Source organism: Vidua macroura, chromosome 3 (genome assembly GCF_024509145.1).
Source record: "Vidua macroura isolate BioBank_ID:100142 chromosome 3, ASM2450914v1, whole genome shotgun sequence".
Taxonomy (NCBI): domain Eukaryota; kingdom Metazoa; phylum Chordata; class Aves; order Passeriformes; family Viduidae; genus Vidua; species Vidua macroura.
Window position 1 is genome coordinate 62,302,516 of NC_071573.1, and position 20,071 is coordinate 62,322,586.

Below are 20,071 nucleotides of genomic sequence, written 5' to 3' on the forward strand. Positions count from 1 at the left end.
TAGCTTGGTGGCACTGAGCAAAATGGTCACAACAGCAAGTGGGGTGGTCTCGGTCATGTAAAACTGCCTCTATTCTTGTTTATCTTGGGGGAAATGACTGTTTGCTTTGCCAAACACTGAAGTAAATAAGCTGTGTTAAAGGCCAGTGGCTGCTGCAAGAGGTGGAGGAGCTCCCAAAGTGTTTGGGGGTGTCAGCATAGCACCTGCTCTTCTCTTGGGCAATCTCTTGGCTGGTAGAACTGGAATCTGCAATATTTCCCTGTTGTTGTGGCTCCCTGATACAGGTTGATATGGACTTTAAAACAAATAATGTTAATACTCTGAGGCTGAAGGAAAGTCCTTGGTGGGCCTCATCTCAGGCTCTGAAGTTACCTTGGCTCTGGTGAGAACAGGGTGCATGGGGTGAAGCAGGTGTGGAGGAGGAACAAGAGGATAGGCAGCAGTAGGAGCCTGTGGCTACTGGGAGGGACCTATGTGCCAGCAGCTGCTGGCTAGCAGATCACCCACCAGGCTGTCCAGCAGTGTCTAACAAGTGGGGTCTTGGGCAGGCAGGAGGAGGGGACAGTGGCTTCATGACTGCTTTGCAGCAGAAGTGCTGGTACATGGGAGGGGGGCCTGAGACACGAGGCACTTGTGTGTCTCGCTATCCCCCACTGTGACACAGCAGGTCTGTACCTTACACAAAAAGGCGCCAAGGATTGTTGTCTTTCTTTGGAAAAATATCCATTGACTTGAAAATGAGAGCCTTGCATGAATTAGAATCTATGAATTTACCCAGATATATAAGTTTTCTGTAGCATTTGCTATTGTAAAGGCCTGTCCTAATTTTGAGATGTGTGCGTGTCTGTGTGTGTGTGTGTGTATGAATGCATGTGTGAGAGGGAGAGAACTCTCATTGCCTACAACTGTTCTGCCAAGATAAAACTTTGGAGCATTTTATAAATTAACTCTGCTCTATGTGTTTATTTTTCTTTTGGAGATTCTAAAAAGAGACTGTTCAACCCATCTTATTAGGGGCAGCACATTTTTTAAAGAGAAAAATAAGTTCCGACTGCACTGGAAAGTATTTGCTATTTTCAGCGAAAAGTATTCTTTCCTTCTGACCTGGCATATTAGATAAGATTTATATTTCTGACCTGACATATAGGTAGTTAAGATTTATTCTTCTATATTAACTTTACTGAGCTTGGCAAGCTATTCATTTACAGCATAGGGAATATATTTATGGCAGAAGCAAAGAAAGTTCACTACAAAGTAGTAAAATATGTTATTAGGAGTGTCTTGTAGACTGATGAAAATTGTGAGTACCCTTGCAGCTGGCTCCCTTCTGACTCTTTTTTCCTTCTTTGTTATTTCAACTTTAAAACTTGAATTTGAAGTCAGTTTCAATGGCAAATAACTTAAAAGAGTCCAGATGATTCTAATATATCCACATATAATGTACATACATTTACACTGTGATTGAGAGGTGTGGGGAAGGGGATAACAAGTGACTTGAATTCTCTCCGTGTTCTGCTGGCAATGACCCAGGCATAAGTAACATTGGACCTCGCTCTCCCTGCCAATATAAATCAGGAGGAACTCCACTGGGGTACAAAGCTGGTGTGTGAGTGAGCGCTGAATCAGATCTGGAGCTTTTCTCTATCCAAAGGTGTGGACCCAGGCAATCTGTTAATGTCCAATTGACTTAAAGAGGGGGAACCGCAGACTATGATGGAAACCTGGAATCACTTCAAAACTCTATAGGCAGGTTGGAAAGGTTGGAAAGTTAGAGGGCTCCTATTGAAATCAGTGGCAAAACCTCCCAATTAACTTCAATAGGCAAAGAATCAGGCCCTAGAAATGTCTGGAAGCCAGAGAATTGCATGGCTCAAGAAAAAGGTAATAGGAGCTGATGACTTGTACCAATAAATCACCAATGCAAACCTGGCCATGCTTAGTTTAGACTAAAAATTGCTTTCATCCGATGTTTGTTTTGAAACTTTTTCATTGTAAAACCTTAAAGAAGAACTGGCAGCTGAGAGAGCTGTCTGAGCACAAGGCCGATGGCCTGGACAGGGTGTGGGTACCTCCTCTGACCCTGCATCATCAGAGGGAGTCCATCTTAAAGAGAAGGAAGAAGCACTGGCCTGCCTGTAGAGACAGCAATACTCACACTCTGCTGTGGGACCAGATGATTTCTAATTCAGAAACTTTCAGACTAACTCTGTAAATCCACTTAGACTGAATATTTTGGGGCGAGGGGGATTATGGCTCCACAGCAAGCCAAGAGGAGAAGTAGATATTTCCATTTGTGGGCATTATTTAACTCCTGTCACAAGAGAGAATAGAGACGTGCAGAGCTTTGAGGAATTAAATGTGTTGGAGAAAGGGCTTGGCATAGGGAAAGTTGGGACCATCGTGAATTACAAGAGCTGGGAATTGCTTATAGAGTGCAATGAGCAGAGCTACACATGGCAGTTCAGCTGAGGAACTCTGCTGCCCATCCTGCCTGCAGAAATGCAGCTGAGGAGGAGGATTCCACTTTTGAACAAATTCCTATTTTTAAGTTGTACTAAGTCAAGGCCAATTGCCCTGCCACACACCTTGACCATCCCTGATACAGTGGTGGGGAAAAGAACAACATTGTGAAGGGGGCCTTCCTCCCCCTTCAATATTTTTGCAAAACAGTGAATTTTTTCGGCTGGTCCCTGAAGGGGAGAGCAGTAGACAAACTGGATGGGTAGTTTGGTATCTGTGCTTGGTCAAACAGCCATAATCATGTTTGATGTCAGCTGACACATTCAGAATAGTTCACCACTTTTACAAACTTTACACTTCCTATTCTTGCATTTGATAGACCTCAGGGCTACATTCTCTGTTACTGTATGCAAACCTTCCCATCGTTCCCTATATCTGACATAGGCTCCAAGGATTCACATCTTTCTGTATACAGAGATTCATGGCTTGTTTTTACAATATGTCTCTGTAAATCAAAGAAGTTGTTCATTGCTTCTTTTCTCTCACCGAGAAACCCACTGCTATCATCAAGTCATCATACCACAGCTCAAGGGCATCCTTTCTCTTTCCACCATTCCTCCCCAAAACCCTGGTCTCAGCAATGAAAGTTGCAAAAATTTATAATTGAAAGGGGAAAACTGTTGAGGAAGAAACTTGGTTGTAGAGACAAACAAGGGAGTGAGGACGAGAGAACACTAAAAACATGTTTCTTTGGGGTGACACTAAGGAAAAATAGAAATTTCTAAGACTATGAGAAAATAAATATTTTAAAAATTGATTTGACAAAAGGCATATTATTGTACATTCTGTATGTTGTATGCATCATTGCATGTGAATTCTGGTGTCTGTTCTGGTTCAATGCATTCACCTGCTAGTTCTCATTTCCAGTAGGCTTGAGCTACGTTCATGTATTGAATGGACTATGAGAAAGACATGGATCACACATGTATTAAATCTGGCAGGCTAATGGAGCTGATCTAGACTTATTACTTCCTCTACCACTTGCCACTTCAAAAAATGCAACATTTTGTGTCTATTCCTGTGCTCACTTATTTAGCTAGTCTGTTCCAGTGCATGTTCTCATTTTGTGAATTTCTTTAGGCACTACTTTGAAAGATAGTGCTCAGGTTCAATACCTGTAGGAAGAGAGGGAAGGCAAAGAAGGAAAGTGCTCAGGAATACACAGTGCTGGGCAGGATGAATAGGTGCAGCATGGAGAAAGCCATAAAATATTTCTCCTACAGTTTTAAGTGGGAAATTGCATCGATTCTCTGAGAAAAGACAAAATACCCTCATGTTCTATACCAGCAACTCACAAAATGAATTACAGACTGCATTTCTACTCCTTTTCTTGGTGATTGGCAACAAAAACCTCCCACTTATCATGTTTATTTTGTAGTCTGTATAAACATTTAGGCTGGATTCAGTGCACATGCAAATTTTATGCTGGCAGGGCTCTGTGAGATACTTGCTACCTGACATGAGTTGTAACTAGAAGCAGACTCAGTCCCTTAACCTTTGTGACATGTTTATTCTGCCTAAAGCATCTCCCATTAAAAACAGTGCAGAGGCTCTAATTGAAAACCTCGGGTTAGTATGGCATGTGCCTCATGATCGTGACATTTCTGTTTGCTGATAAAAGAGAGGAATATTTTCTTTCCTTGCACATGCACAAATGCAGTTGCAGAAATGCACCCATATGCATGGCCAACCCCAGGAACATTACCAGCAGTGCTGCTGCATTGTCACAGTGGCAAGGAAAGACCCTCATCACTGGAACCACCAATTTTCCCTGCCCAGAGCATAACCTCTGGAGCACCGTCTTCCTTCCAAGTGGCTAAGTAAATTCCCAGCCTAGTGATAGAGGTAATTTGAAAAGTAAGAAAGGTTTTATAACAAAAAAGGGAAGGGTCCATATAATTTTCTGGTACAGTTTAAAACATGGCGAGCTCATCAGAAAAAAAGAGAGGGTCCCCTACCAAGCTTCCCAGGCAATTTTTTTGTTGTTCTTTAATTTAGCATTTGGTTTAACCCACATAAAACTATTTTTTTTTCCATGACCAAACAGATGATAAGAACAGTGGGAGGAGAGATGGAGTTTTCAGACAAACCAAAGGACTTCTCATGGAGTCAAAAACTTCTATCTGAGGTTATCAGCATGAATTTCACCTATATTTTAAGACAATCTCAAAGTGAAAATACTTTAATTCTTGCTTGTGTTGATGTGAACTTTAGTGTATGTATAGGAATGTATATATACAGACCTAGATATTACTGTGTAAGGGAGAAGGGAAAGATGACAATGCATAAAGATGTGTTTTTCCAATTCTAGGACAACTGCTGTGGGGTCAGGGGGTTCTAGGGAATTAACTATATAAGCCAGAGAATGTTTCCGTAGGAGTTAAGGAAGATGAGATGGAAGATTCTACTTCTGAATAAACTCTCTTATATGCAGTACTGCAATTTCTGTGACTGATCTCTTTTGAACAAGATGTGTCCAAAGTCTCTGCATGCTTCCAGATGAAAAAACACAGATCCTTTTTCCTGTTCCCAGAAGTAACCACAGCCAGTCAAGGAACCAGACTAGAAGGCTCAACCAGCAAGTTCATAGATGAATAACTTACTTTTCAAGAAATTATTCAAGGCTTCAAAAAGGATTATGGATTGACTTCATAATGCTTGGTGGTCTTTTAGTGGTAGCTATGGTTAGAATCCTCCTCTCTCACATAATTAAGAAAGTAAGGAAATGCAAGAAAAGGCTATTCTTTTGATTAATCTATTTTATCCGGATTCAGGTGTGATTTATCCTGAGGGAGAAATGAACTCCTCTGCTCATGGGTAGCTGGAAATGATGTGATATCAGAAAGAGGTGAATAGCTGCCTGTCCTCATCTTGAGCTGGTAGAGTTCACAGTTTCCTTTGTGGCCAGCCAGATCCTGGCAAAGAGTAGTAAGATGCCCCCACTCTGATCACTACCCACTTAGTGCTTCTAACCTCCATAAAGCTTGGGAAGATTTGTGTTTAGCAGAGTATTAGCAGGTAGAATATGTAGATACCTCATAAATGAAAGCCTGTTTGAAATTTCTTCCATAATTTTTACGTTCATAGAGTGATTGAGATGATACAACCATTATGTGTGTCACTGCTTGTTAGATATACTGAACTCAGAGTTAGTAATGTGTCAGCTTACTTGTTCTATGTTTGAAGGAAGCTGGGGCTTTAAAGCAGGATTAGTTTCTTAGTTAACTACTCAGATTAAAGAACCCAGTCATGGAAGAGAATAAGCACTTTCAAATCATATTTATTTTGTAGGTTTGTAGCAGAAATAAATTATGCCAATGGAGATTAAATGCAATATTTTTGCCCAAATCTGTCTAGGGGAACTCATTTTTTGTGTTTATCTGTTCCTCAAAATGACTTTGGTCTATTCTTCAGAAATAATGTATGACCTAAGCAGCGATGAGGATGTCCTTTTGCTGACATTCACTTGAAGTTGAATCCTACTGACAGATTTTTACACATCTGAAACTTCTCCTCAATTGGTAGCTTAAAAAGCACATTTAAATATTTTCATTCCTAAAGTCAGGGCCTCGATCTTAAAAATACTTGTCTAGAACATAGCACAAGTTATAAATTCTATACTCTCATACAGAATTCTACTTTCCCTTTTAATACGCCCTCAACTCTGAAACTTGTCAATTGCCCAACTCTTCATAAAAGATAAACACAAGAGACAAATGTGTGATTTCATTTTGGACTGCAAAACAGAAACTGTTGTGGGTTTTTTTTTTCTTTTGCAAAACACAAAATCATGTCATTTATTTGCCTTCCAGGCCTTCAGGATCTTGCTATTAAACATCTGTGGCCTGCATGCCCAGCACAAGAAGGTCTCATTTCAGCTGATTATTTTTAGTTCTGTGTTATACTAAAACTTTCTGGAATCTTCATCCATCCCCGTGTATTTGCGAAATACTTGCACTTCACATCTTCTGACTCCCATGTTGAATAAATAGCCTTTGCTCCCACTTTTCTATTTGGGAGGGCTAGCTCTTCCCTCAGCAGTCACATCAAGTAATATAACACCAGCAACTCATTATTCAATGGCATAGAAAAAGTGAAATTAATAATGAACATTCTAGGAAAAGGAAACAAGGTTATGAAACACTTGCCGACACTGGTTTGTGTAATCTTCATGATATAAGCAACTCAATAATGCTGGGCAAGTGTGTGTGGGAGGCTCACTCTGGAGAAACTGGCTGTTTTCCTCTCTCTGACCAGTTGAGCTGTTATGATAAAAAATGTTGTTGCTAAAGAAACCTGTAATAAATCCTAATGGGAGTATTGCATGTGCTGATAACATACATAAACTTTGTAAACATATTAAAGTGTCGGGTTTTAGTAGCTCTGGTTCAAGTGGATGTTCGTAAAAGGTTTTCAAGGAATGCAAAGGAAATCTTGTTCCACCAGCTGGTTGCTCCTACGATTCTGGTTTATGTGAGAACCTTGTCTTCCTTCCTCTTAAAACACAGCCTCACCCTGTAGGGAAACTGAGTTAAACTATCTCAAGCCCTACCTCTGCTGTGACTTCCCATGAAAATGCTATCACCAGTGAAGCTGTATACCCAAGGAGTTATTTGGGGAGAAATGGGGTGGATGAGCTGGTGCTTGGTAGAGGATTTATGCTGTTTCAAACATCCCTGCTTTGTGTCATGCTGTACTTCATTGACACTTCCATCAAAGTACAGCTGGCAGCTCTGAGCAAGGTATTTCAGTTGTCTTTTAGTAGGAGAGAAGAGCTGGGTGCCTACAAAAGGGAAAAAATCCAGCACACTGAACAAAGGAGTCTTAATCTGATCTGAAAAGATGAGGTCAGAAACTGTATCAAATCCTGGAATTTAGGTGCCCTAGCACTACTAGACCGCACTGCAAACCAGTACATTCTTTAACAAAAGAAAGGAAAATTCACTCTTTTCTTCTTAAACATACCAAGAAAGGAGCAGCAGCCTTGCTGCCCCTTAATGTATCCAAAAGCTTAGCTGCTAAAACATTTGGCCAGGAACTGAAAACCTAAGTTAAATTAATTCTTCCATATAGCATGACTCTAGCCTATCTGTATTGAAATGCTCTAATGAGATGATGTTTTTTCACCTGGATTTGCATGTAATCTCAGGTTGCTGCTTGCAACAATTTTAGTTTGCACAGGAAAGACAAGGGCTTGAGGTCTGGGTATGGAGCAGGAGTGCATGTGACTTTATTCCAATGTCAGTAAGCAATCATCTACAATATTGTGTGCTCCGTGTGGAGGAATTTTGCATTTATATATTTATTATTTGTCACTATTTATTCATTGCACTTTTTTAACAAAGGGTCTCTTTAAGAGAAAATCTCAACGTCTCTTCATGAAAGGACCTGACCTCAGACAGATGCTCAGTGTCAATAAGATGAAACATCATGTTAGAAATGACAGAGCATCTGAGAAATGTCCATGTGTCAAGGGTGAGGTAGAAATTAAGCATTATTTGAAGGTGAGGGACTCATACTTAAATCCTGTCCTTAGACACCTTATGTCTAGTTCTTGTATGTAAGCTTTTCTGTGTTTGCCCTTGCCCTTTACAGGAAGCCACAGGAATCACAGATCGTTACTATCCCAACATCTATCAATGACCTCCTGTTTCATTTTACAGTGCCCCAAAATCTTCTTTGCCCTGCAGAAAATATTAAATGCCTGAATTCCCATCTAGAACCTTGCAATTTTAAACACGAAGCCTGTCAGGATGTAATACTGATGCACATTAAGAAGCTTGAAAGGATAAAGTTTATATCAGCACTACAAGAATTTGGTGTAAACCTGTGGTTTGGAGTTTTACTTTTATTTAAAAGTACTACTATAAGAGCATTCCTTTATGTTCTTCCTCCCAATTATTCTGTTGTGTGGAGCCAAAATATCAGTGCACGGCTGGGGTGCTGCTTCAAGCTGGCAGGAGCTCAGTGCCACTGCCACAGCCAAAGGCTCTCCCAGTTCAGCTCTGGTTCCCATAGGTGAGTTCTTGCCTAGGAGCACTGGAGCAAGATGTGTTTTGTGGCTCCTTTGCTTCAGTGGCTGTTATGTTTGTTTACAGGAGTAAGTAATACTAACATTTTAAAATGCAAGGTCGATAACTCATAATCTAGAAACTGAAAAACACAGAAATGTTTATTAGTCAGCTGTTGTACAACCATAGTACAATCATTCCTTAAGTAGCATTGCTCATCACACTACTCTGTACTAGCAACAAAAAAGTTAAAGTACTCATTAATAAAATCTGTGAGATTTTATTATGACAAAACATCTAATTTTAATGATTCTGCTGTCACCAAAAACTCAGTTATTCAATTATTTATAAAAGAGTTGGAGTTCTCCTCTTTTTCTTTTTTTTCTTTGAGAGCCATAGCACGTTTTGCATGAATAAATGTTCTCTGAGTACTTTTTTCTGAAGCATTGTTTGTGGCAACAGCAGACAGACAGACTTTTGTATAAATATGTACATGGTTTCAGCTTCCTTTTGTCATCTGATAAGATTGCTTTGTTCAGGATTATTTTGGTAAAAAAAATTGGCAAAGTGATTTTGAGTAGTTCAGACTCCAAAATTAGAAGTGAAGCAAAAATATTTTCTTATTAATTTTTATATCCCCTCCACCAAGTTTTTGCAGCTTCTAATTTAAATTCAAGCAAAAGGGACAATTCACTACAGGGGGAAAATCGTTCTTAAGAACATCCATATTTTTAAAGGAGTATTGCTAGTAGTCACTGTCTATAAATGACTGAGTATGAAATGACAAACACCTTGCTAATGTTAGCAATAAAGTGCAGTGGTTCAGACAGCACACTTGCTTTGCAAACCAGAGAGCAAAATGAGCATGCTAAGCAAGAGAAAATGAGTAAGTCTGATTTTTGAGTTCTAGCTCAGATCTTATCAGGTGTAACTTCCATAGTCTCCAGTGAAAAATTTATAGCAAGAAGAAACAGCAGAATAGGGATTGGCAAAGGCTTGGTACATTAAGGGCAAAGCTCAAAAGAAAAAATTAGTCTCAGTTAACTAATTTGGCTTCAGTTGGCTCAATAGGTGGAAGTAGTAAAATAGTTGTACTTTTCATATGATTAAGAAAGAGACTGCCTTCCAAACAGCTTAAGTATCATAGTTTTGAAAGGTAAGAGGCATTATTTTATCCTCTTTAGGGGCTGTCCATATTTGAATCATGCAATTTTGCAAGTATTTTAGTATGGGATTTCTTCCAAACTCAAAATGTATCCTGAGGTCCTGCAGAAAAAAAGCTCACTCCAGCTCCAGCATAGTCCATAGGACTTTCTCCACTGAAAGTAAAGGAGGCAGGTTCAAGCTCTAAAACCTTCTTACTAATAATAGCAATATTTTATTCTGTCTGCAGAGACAAATAGGACTTTTAATGTATTTTCAGGTATACCATCCTACATCAATGTCTTTGAGAAGTTGTGGTAACGTGTATTTAAAGTCTAACGTGAATTTTATATAGTATAAGAAATGTCTTCAGCAGGTCATAGGAAAAAAAATTGAAATTATCACCCTTTCAGATATCAGGTATGAGATGGGTACTGGTCAGTAATGTCCTTTAGTCTCCTGGGATAACAACACTTATCGTTCCACATATGCTGGTATGATCAGGAACAGATTTTACATACATACTGAGTTATTTATTTAAAAATAACAACACTAGCAGTCTATCCTTATCACACTTCTAAAGCTTTCAGCCACTGATAGTGATTTCCTGATATTTAATTTTTTAAGGTATCACTACAGTGAAAGTTTACAACACGATGGAACAGCTTCTGCTTTCAATGACTGCAATAGGAATTTTACTGTCTACTTTTAAATGGACAGATTCTCACCCAAAAAATGAGAAATATAGTTGCACTTAAAAAAAAAAAAAAAGTATGCACTTGTCGCCAGCAAAGTATTTACCCTCACAGTGCTCATATGAAGACATCACAGAAAAGAATTATCAGCAGCATACAAACACTTCGAAAGAGAACTAACAGTAATTCAATCCTGCCCAAGGGGGGCTGTTTGATGGCTGCTTGCCTGGCTAACTTCTACTTAAAACTGCTGCACTGAGATAATAAATTTTTTATTTTTAAAAATTGGTAACAACATTTATAGTACATAACAACTCTGTAGTACTGCCATCTGTGATGTGCCAACCCTGACTATACATTTAGATATCAATAACATATATAGGTGGTGAACTATTAAAAGAATTGCTTCTACAATTAAGTGTTATTTTAACTAATAATATAATTCCTTTTTTCTTGCTGACATTCTACCTCCATGTGAATTGCACCCTGCTCAAGAGTATAAAAAGACTGAAGAAATATTTTTACCAGTTGGTGTTTTGTCAATATTTTCCTGGTTTTTTTTTTAATTTATATAGCTATCTATACAAATGGGCTGTTAAACATCTCCCTAATTTTGAGTCTGTAAGTAGTTGAATGCAAATCAAGCCAGAGATGCAGAGTGTTTGCAGACTGGAGCCCTCCACTAGTAATTGTGACCAGAAGCAGATGCTGGAAGACTTGCAGTCCCGCATCAGCAGAGGAATGGACAGAGGAGCAAAGGAAGGCAGGCAGGCAGGAAGGAAGGAAGGAAGGAAGGAAGGAAGGAAGGAAGGAAGGTAGGAGCGAGCGAGCGAGCACTGGGTATCCTGGACATGCTGTTGTAGTGAAAGGCAGGAGGCAATTTGATGGGCTACCAATAATCATGGGAGCTCTACATCCAAGTTAGATTTCCATAAAGTCATGCAGATTATTTTACTCACAAATGTAGGAGCATAGTAGATATACATAATTTTCTATCACTTATTCTAGATTTCCAAATTTAGTCCATGGCTCACTGCTAGTCCACAGGGTCATGGCAAATGGTCTGCCGGTCACTCACAGACCCACAGCAAATAATACTTCATTTCTGCCTACTAGAAGGTCAGTGAGAGATGTGCATAACTGTCAGTACTAAGTTTTGGGGGTTGGTAGTAGCCTGCAGAGACAAAATATTTTTTGAACTATTGACTTGATCCTCTTTTTTTTTTTTTTTTCTAAGCAAACTGCAATCACTGGCCAATACACAGAAATTCTTATTTATTGGTACGCTAGTCTATACTCAACTGCGTATTACTCCATCTTGTAAGACTCAAACTAGCAACTTTGTTAATCTTGATTGCTCTTACCAGAATAAAACCACAAATTTTTCTGCTAGTGGTATGTTTGCTTTTAAACTTTTATTGATTGTGTTCTATGTCTAATTCTGGACCCAATCATCTGCCTGCAGTTTGTTGTTGACTTCAGAGGACTTTTATCTCTCCACAGCCAGCTATATCTTTACTACTGATCATGGGACAGAAATTCAAGATTCCCCAACTAGAAAATTCAGTGGGAGTTTTGGAGAGCAAAAGGATTGCAAACTAGACATTTCTCATAGGAAGGATTACTTTGGCAATAGGTACAAAATAAGTAATGCTCCAGGAGCAGATCCTTCTGATGGGGTAATTTAAAAAAGAAAGTTCAATTTATACCAGCTGGGACTCTGGCATGGCATATTCTGAATTAGCCAGTTCAAATTTTATAATTTCTTTACGTTACAATATGTAGGTCTACAATATAATACATGGAATGGAAGAGTCTGATAATAACCAAAACAAAGTAAGTTGGGTTCACTGACTGCTTGATGGGAAGTTATCTGTACTATATTTAAAAATAAGTAGCTTAAAGAGAAATTTAAAAGCATTTCTCTAGAAATGTGCTTATGATTTGTGATTAAAGGAGACTATCTGAGCAAAAGAAACAGAAATCCAAGAAAAGTGTTCCACATAGTAGATTAATTTGACAGGTGTAATCTTTATCTGCACACTGTAATAAAAATAATTTATTCATTATGCATTATTCACTAACAGCGATTCATAGGTTTTTAAAACTGAAGTGATTAGTGCAAGTGATCATAACCACTCTTATAATAACTTTCATAAACACTCACTCTCTAATTTTTTCCTTCAAGCTAAGTAACCGCTATTTATACCAAATCATGTTTTACAACCAGCTGGATTTGAAGACCTCGGCCAGTAGACGATGTATAGCACGTCCAGGTGAGGTATTCTGAAAGGCTTTTTGCCTTCACTGCCAAAATAACGAGCCAGATTCCCATTCTGACCTTCTAACCCTGGTTTTCCGGCCACTTGTTCTGCTCTGAATTTATCTTAGCTCTTGCATTTTAATCATAAAACTTTGAGCAAGTGCTCGGTACCTTCTCCACGGTGTACCAATCACCTAAATATTCTCGGCCAACACTTCCACCTCTCTTTCCCGAAAGTTACCCCGCTATGCAGGTTGTCTGAGGACGAACGAGGTGGGACGGCGCTCTCTTGGAAGAGTACAGCGCGTCTGCCCCGCCGCTCGGAAGCGGCGGCTGCCCTGCGCCCAGCACGGCGAGCGGCCGGGGGCAGGAGGCAGACCTGCCGTCTCCCGCCGAAAGCGGGGCCGCTCCCGGGCCGTGCCGAGCCGTGCCGTGCGGCGGGAGCCGAGCACCTGCGGCCGCGGGCTGCCCGCCGCGGCACGGGACAGCAGAGGTCGCCGCCGGCTCGGCGCTGGCCCGGCGCGCCGCGCACCAGGTGCCGGAGCGAGTCCGGGAGGAGGGGGCCCCGCTCCGCGACCTTCGCCCCGCGGGGGCATCCTACCCCCGAGCCCTGCCGTGCCCCCAGCCCGGGGCTGAACCTCTGCCGCGCCCGTCGGGGTACCCCTACTGCTGGGGGTCGGGGGCAGTCACAGCTTGCGGGCCCGCGGTTGCCAGGGGTTAAAGGAGTGGGTGGGAGGTGATGGAGGCTGCGGAGCCCTCCCTTGCCAAGGATAATAAACCGGATGCCCTGACATGTTTTACTTAGCCCTTAGTGCTCCCTCTCTGTGAGGCCGTGGGGATCGGAGGACTGGAGCCCCGGTCTCTCTCGTCCTCAGCTCCGCTTTAGGGGCACTTTAGGTGAATCAAAACTTGTTTGCAGGAGGCAAACCATACAAAGGAGGCTTTCAAGGGCCAGCCGGGCCAAGCAGGGCAAGGGAGCGAAGGCTGAGCAGGAGAAAATTAAAATAACAGTACCTCCCCTCCCTGAGGAAGTAACTCAGTTACTTCTTGCTGATGAAATGCAGGGTTCTGTGTTTTATGACATTTCCTCGGTGTCTGTAGCTGTTAGGGAGGGCAGGCATGAGCAACCCCTCCGCGGTAGGTGCGCAGAAAATGCCTCCTCCCCTGAAACAGCGGCGGGTCAGATTCAGGCGGGGTGGCCAGGCCGGGTCGGGGGCTCGTCCCGGTAGCTTCTGCTGCCTCATCCCGCCTCATCCACGGCTCCTTGCGGCGGGGTCACGGCAGAGCTCCGACCCGCGGCACTGCCGAAGGTGTCACCGCGGATTCGAGCCCACGCCTCACCCCTACGCCGGAGCCAGAGACCGCCTAACCGTGGCAGCGCCCCGCGACCTGGACAGCGACTTCCCAAGGGAGCGACTCGCTGCTGCCTCCTTGTTCTTTCTTCCCCGATGACGGGGGGCTCTCCTCTCCAACCTTCACGAGGGGCAGGGAGCTTCTACCAACACCCTGGGTACTGCACGTCTCCCCCCGGGCCCCCGCCTGCCTTCTGCCTCTGCCCCGGACCCGGGCGGAGATGGACCAGGGCCGGTTAAATCAGAAGGGATGGACTCGCCTCATCCCGTGGGATTAAAATTTAAAAATTTAAAAATTATGGGGCCACAGTCCCAGGACGGTGTCAATGGATGACTAGTGGCCAGCGGAGGCTGAAAGCCAACAGGCCGGACAGAGCCACGACACCCCCAGCCCCCCTCCGCATTGCCAGGCGCCAGGTTTAACGTATAGCGATAATCTGTAGTGCCCGTTCTTGGCAAGGGGGCTTCTTGACTGGGATGGAGAAAGGCGCTTAGGGCATACCGGCAAAAAGTTACCTGTCGTGTCATCACCCTTTCCCTTCAGAAAGAGGGAAGATCTAAGAAAGGACGTTCCCTTTCACCAGACATTAAAATGTAAAGCACTAGACGCAGGTCTTCCCAGAGCCCGTGCTGCTCATCCCGGTGAGGTGAGAAAGAAGAGCAGAGAGAGGTCAAAAATCGCTTTCATGCCTCCAGTTGAATGAAACTGCCTGCAAATTCGCTCGGCCGCGCCGCTGACGCGGGATTTAGGTCCCAGCGTACTCGCCCGGGCACCGGGGGCACGGAACCCCCCGGACAGGTGAACAGCACAACGAGAGGAACCAGAAGTTACCAAAGTATAAATCTCTTCGCACTTACTTCTTCCCTGTCGTCGTACCCTGGAGGCGTGCTGGCTGCCAATGTATTCCATAAAGTTCAAAGTGATAAAAAACCAAGAAATCAGTCGCAATTGCATAGTAACCCTTTGAGAGTTCGTCTTCTCCTTTTCGTCCTTTTTTATTTTCCTTAAAAAAAAGAAATAATAAACCGGGGTGGTAGGCGGCAAGGGATGAACACAGCAGCAGAAATACCTGCACTGAGATCCAAAGCTGGGCTTGGCCGGCTTGATGTCTTTTGCCTTTTTTTTTTCTCTTTTTTTTTTTTTTTTTTCTTCCTTTTTTTTTTTTTTTTTTTTTTTTCCTTCCCCTTCGCTTTTCCTATTGCACTTTCCAGCAGTCTGCCCCGCTACCTGCCGCAAACCTCAGAGGGCAGTCAGCAGCGGAGAGGAGCCGAGCAGCCGCCGCCGGGGTCCATGCCGGGCCGGTGGCCGGCAGCATGTTGTGAGGGTGCCGGGGTGCGTGCGGCTGTGCGCGCCCGTGTGTGCGCCGGGCGGGCGAGGTGCCGACAGGACGGATGGATGGATGGCGGTGGGAGAGGAGTGTGCGAGGGCGGGAGCGGCGGGGGGGCAGAGGGAGGACCCAGCCCCGCCGCCACCGATCCGGAGCAGCCGCGCTCTGCGCCGTGGGCACCGCCAGCCGCCGGGCGCAGGTGGGCCGGGCCCCCCCCGGCTCTCCCGCCCGCCGACCAGGAGCCCCCGGGCTTCATGCGGGAGCTGCTCCGGAGCGGGGCCCCGGGGGAGAGGCCCCGGGGCGGGGCGGGCCGGGAGGAGGCGAGCCCCAGCGCCCCGGCACGGCGGGAGGAGGCTCCCCGCTCCCGGCCGAGCCCCCTCGGGGAATCGGCGCCGGAGCATCCTCCGGCAGCGAGGCCCGCGGGCGGTAGGGTTCTGCAGCCTCGCTGGCAGCCCCCTCCCGCAGGTCTCCGCTCGCCTCCCCTCCGCCGTCGGCCTTGTCGGGGTCACCCGGAGATGCCGCTGCCCCCCCGCGCCCCGGCCCCTCCGTGGGGAGGGGCGCCCCCACTCGCCGGGGGGACGGGGCGGGGTGCTCAGCCCCTTCCCTGCGGAGGGGGACACAGCGCGGCACCCACTCTTCCCCGAATTTGCCCCTTACATCCCGGCTCGCAGTGGAGGTTGGGAGATGGGAGTGAGGTGCTGAGGGGTCTCCAGCCTCTCGGGATTTTCTCCGTTGTGGCCTTTCCCCACTAGGCAGGGGTTTTCCGGGGTGGCTTCTCCGGTGGGAAGGAACAGAGCAAAGCCGCGTGTCCTGCAGGGGCCGGGGACCGTCCCCACGGCCGGCTGGTGGCAGGCGACACACGGGGCTGGCCCCGGGCTGGGGTCGAGCGGAGCCGTGAGCCGGGGGTGAACACAGCAGCCTCTCGCCCGTGCCGCCGGGACCCTCAGCAGAGCGCCGGCAGCAAAGGCGCAGCTCAGCTGCACCTCGGCGAAGCGAGGCCGCCTGTTTGACAGAAGGGTATCGCGTTTCTTTTCTCCGGCAAAGGTTTCCTTTTGGGGCGAAGGGGAAGGCTACAAAGGGGGTAGTGAGGTTGATTCAAGGTAAAACTGGTGATTTCACTGAACCCTCTCTCGCTTGCCTTATCTCAGTGCCTATCGCTGGAATGAGAGAGTGAGCTCTGTAAACCGGCGCTGATCACATCAAGAACCTCAATGGTGTGAGGAGCGGCCACTCTTATTTGTAACTGTTTTCCCCACTCCCCCCGCTGTCCCTCTCAGAGCTGTTAAATATCGGCACCATAAAATGTGGGGGATTTAAAGGTCTGTGGGAGGCTCCCTTTGAAAAGGACTCTGGGGAAAGTCTTTCTAATCCAGGATACTTGAGCCGGATGGGGTGGGATTGCCAGAGAAGCATAAAATAAAAATCATTCAGCAGACAAAACTAGGGGCTACCCTGACATGTAGAAAGTGCATTTGTCTCGATGTTTTGTTTCATTGAAGATTGAAACTTCTTGTGTGCTAGTGTGTATAAATAGCTGAGCAAGCCAGGCGAGTGGCATAAATAAACAAGGCAGTGGAGAAAGGATGGGACATGTATGAGAGCCAACCTGCAGCTAGCCAGCCAACTCACTCGAGCAGCATTAGCACCAGTGGGCAGAGAAAGCATGTCAAAAAATAAATGCTCTACGAGAAACATAAGGAAAACATTAAACAAATGGGGAGTGCACTCCCTCTCCTTGCTCTGACAAAGCACAACTGAGAAACTCTGCTCACTGTCTCTCCAGCCTCTTCCCGTCGTTGTGTCCCTGCTCCAGCAGAGATGCATGGGACAGATGTGTTGGGAGACAGCCCTGGGGACTACATGGGTCACCCAAGAGCCTCAGCAAAATCGACTTGTGGAGTGTACACCAACCGAGGGCCAAGCAGTAGGGCAGGGTATGCATGAGTGACCAGCAGCAGGGGGGAGAGGTGGTTTATTTGCTGTGGAAGAGGGGCAGAGACACAGACCGAGGAGAAAACAAAAGCTGTGCCTTGACTCAAGACAGGATCCAAAAAGCGGCAGGGTGAGAGGACGCCAGGAGCCTGGTTGCCTCCAAAAACCAGCCCCATTAGGGGGGAAGAAAACCACCCAACAACAATAACAAACTGAACCCATAAACAGTTACTGCCGTTCTGCGATAAAAGGGGAAGATTTATATTGTTGAAATGTGTGGAAGGAGCTTGTTCCAGAGCAAAACTCTGGCATGCAGTTCTCTGTTTATGTCGCTCATCCCGATGGATGAGATATCAGCGGCAAAGTTCAGGCTGACATCAGCCCTGGGGAGGCAGAGCCAGTGACCGGGCTGGGCTGTGCAGGGCTGCACAGCTGTGTCTGGGCCTGTGGTCAGTGGATGATGAGTTTTGGGGTGATCCAGCATGCAAGAAGCCTCCCTTCACCAGGCCAGGAGACGTGAGGAGTCAGCAGCAGCACACACTGTGGAGGGAGCTGGATGCAATGTTTCCTTGCAAGCAAAACAGATGAATTGGAAACAGTTCCCAGGGTGGTTTAATGCGTCTCTCTGTTTTGGGGTTTATTAAAGAGGGTGGGGAGGGAAAGAACGGCTGATGGTCTGTATGTTGCCGGAAAGTCAGATATGTCTGTTTTACTGAGCTGCAGTGAAGCCAGCAGCAGGAGTCTGTAAAATCAGCTAGGTATTGTTTTGCTGTGGTTTGGATTTTTTTTTTTTTTTTAAGAAGCGTAATCCTTTCGTCAGAGTAATAGTGTGTGGTGTTTTCAGTATCGTAATTCCTGCCCATTGGTTTCTCCATGCAAAATCCCACAGCTAGAAAATGTTGATTTCAGTTTTCCAAATAGCTAATACATCATATTAGAAAAAAAGGTGGCCTCAGGATCCTCAGATTATATCCCAAATAAAAGATTAATATTCAATTAATAGCTGATATTGTGTTTGCTTAAAATGGCACTCTAGTCATAAAAACTAACCATGTGAACAGGACAGCTGAATGCTCACCCTTTGTCATTCTTCTCTAGACTGGAAATAGTTTGTGTAAGTGAACAAAAGAGTCACTAATTTGCCTTTTCAACTTGGGAAACACAGTAAAGAAATAAAGGATTACTTCTCATGTATAACTTGAAAATGAAGCATACTGTGTCCGATACATACCCTTATTTTTCAGGTACTGATCAGGGGGTAGATGGCATAGATCAGACTCCACCACCAAGGAGTCATTCCTGGTAGCTTCCCCACAGATCTGGGTCAGTAATGTCTGAGAAGGGAGAAGGGTTGGAGGACTGGAGCAGGAGTCCTGACTAACAGTTGCACAACTCAACACATCTACTATTTGTTAAACACCCACAATATTCTTGGCAACACACAGGACCCCAAATCATGACAGTCTTTGCTCCAGATTTCTCTTTTCCTGTACAAACTAAGGGCAAGCACAGTTGGCAAGGCACACAGAAAGACACCAATATATAAAAAATTACCCAGAACACACACATACACAGACACACACACATATATCTAAGTATTTGTGTTTCTGTGTGTGCGTCTTTTCCATATTTCCCAATCTGACAGTTGTTACTTTTCTCAGTGTTTCCTAACACAACCCATTTGTTATTTAACCATGTTCAATTTAGGAGGTTAATTTCCTGTAACATCATGAGTATTCTCAAAAGCTGTTAATATCACAAACAGAAGATTGTATTTGAATAGTCTAAGTATACCGAAAAAAGTGAGTGATGAAAAATGCTTTATTCGCAACAAGTTGAACTTAAGTATACTTTTTTAAAAATAAACTGATTCTTAAATATCCAGTCCCAATAGTCTTAATAATGTCTTTATGTTTCAGATATTTAAAATATCTAATGGCAGAACATTAACAACATGTGCAGCAGAGAACAATCCTGCACTGGCAACAAATAGACTGGATGACCTAATTGATTTTTCACATCTCCGACTTGTGCAATTCTGTCATTGTAATAAAATCCCAGTGTAATCAAAGTTTACAGGATCAGGTCCTAAATTAGCATGTCAATCTGGACTACCACTCTGTCTGGGTCAGGTCCAAAGTCTGCTGCTGTCAGCTTGACCTTTTATCAGTCTGAGATGTGTTTGGATCTGGTCTTCGGGATCATACTGGAGGAGGGATGAATTTTTGTTTTATTGTATGTGGGGAAAAAAAAAGGCGCATTTGTAGGAAAAACACACAAACAAATTTTGCAGCACAAACCTTCCAGATGCAGTTTAGTTAAGACAGCCCAACAGGAAGGCCTCAAAATGAGAAGTTTTTGGCACAGAGGATGTTTTAGCAGTTAATATGAGGATGATCAAACCGTGCTAAGTCATTGTTTCCCTGTATTCATATTCATATTCATTCTATCAGTTGGTCTTCTCTTGGTCTTGCGATCCAATTGTAAAACTCTTGGGATACAGACCAACTTTTTGTTCTGTGTTTGCAGAATCTGTGCCTAGAGCAACTGTGTCTGCAAGAAAAAAATCTCAGCATTGCCATGGAAGTATCTGTGTATTTTGGGTGCAAATACTCATTCTAGAACAGAAACAATTAACATAAATGTTTGTCTAATGTATGCTAAATTGAAAAAAAAACCCAAAACTTTTGATGGAGGGTAACTTTAAGCACCCAGAAGGCAATACTAGAATAACTGTACTGGCTTAAATTCATGCATCAGTTTGCCCAAGTCTGATTCTCCTGTGATGACAGCCCATAGGGTGGAACTATCACTGGGTAAAGCTGGA

At 44.2% G+C, this 20,071-nt stretch overlaps 1 protein-coding gene across 1 annotated transcript in view; it reads right to left on the bottom strand.

Annotated features, from left to right (window-relative positions):
* Positions 1-15,161, bottom strand: part of RSPO3 (R-spondin 3) — a 58,914-nt gene extending 43,753 nt beyond the window's left edge. The window contains exon 1 of the mRNA XM_053973521.1: positions 14,843-15,161. Coding sequence (XP_053829496.1) covers positions 14,843-14,939 — 97 coding nt within the window. The 5' untranslated portion in view covers positions 14,940-15,161. The remainder of the gene's footprint in view (positions 1-14,842) is intronic.
* Positions 15,162-20,071: the final 4,910 nt, after the last annotated feature.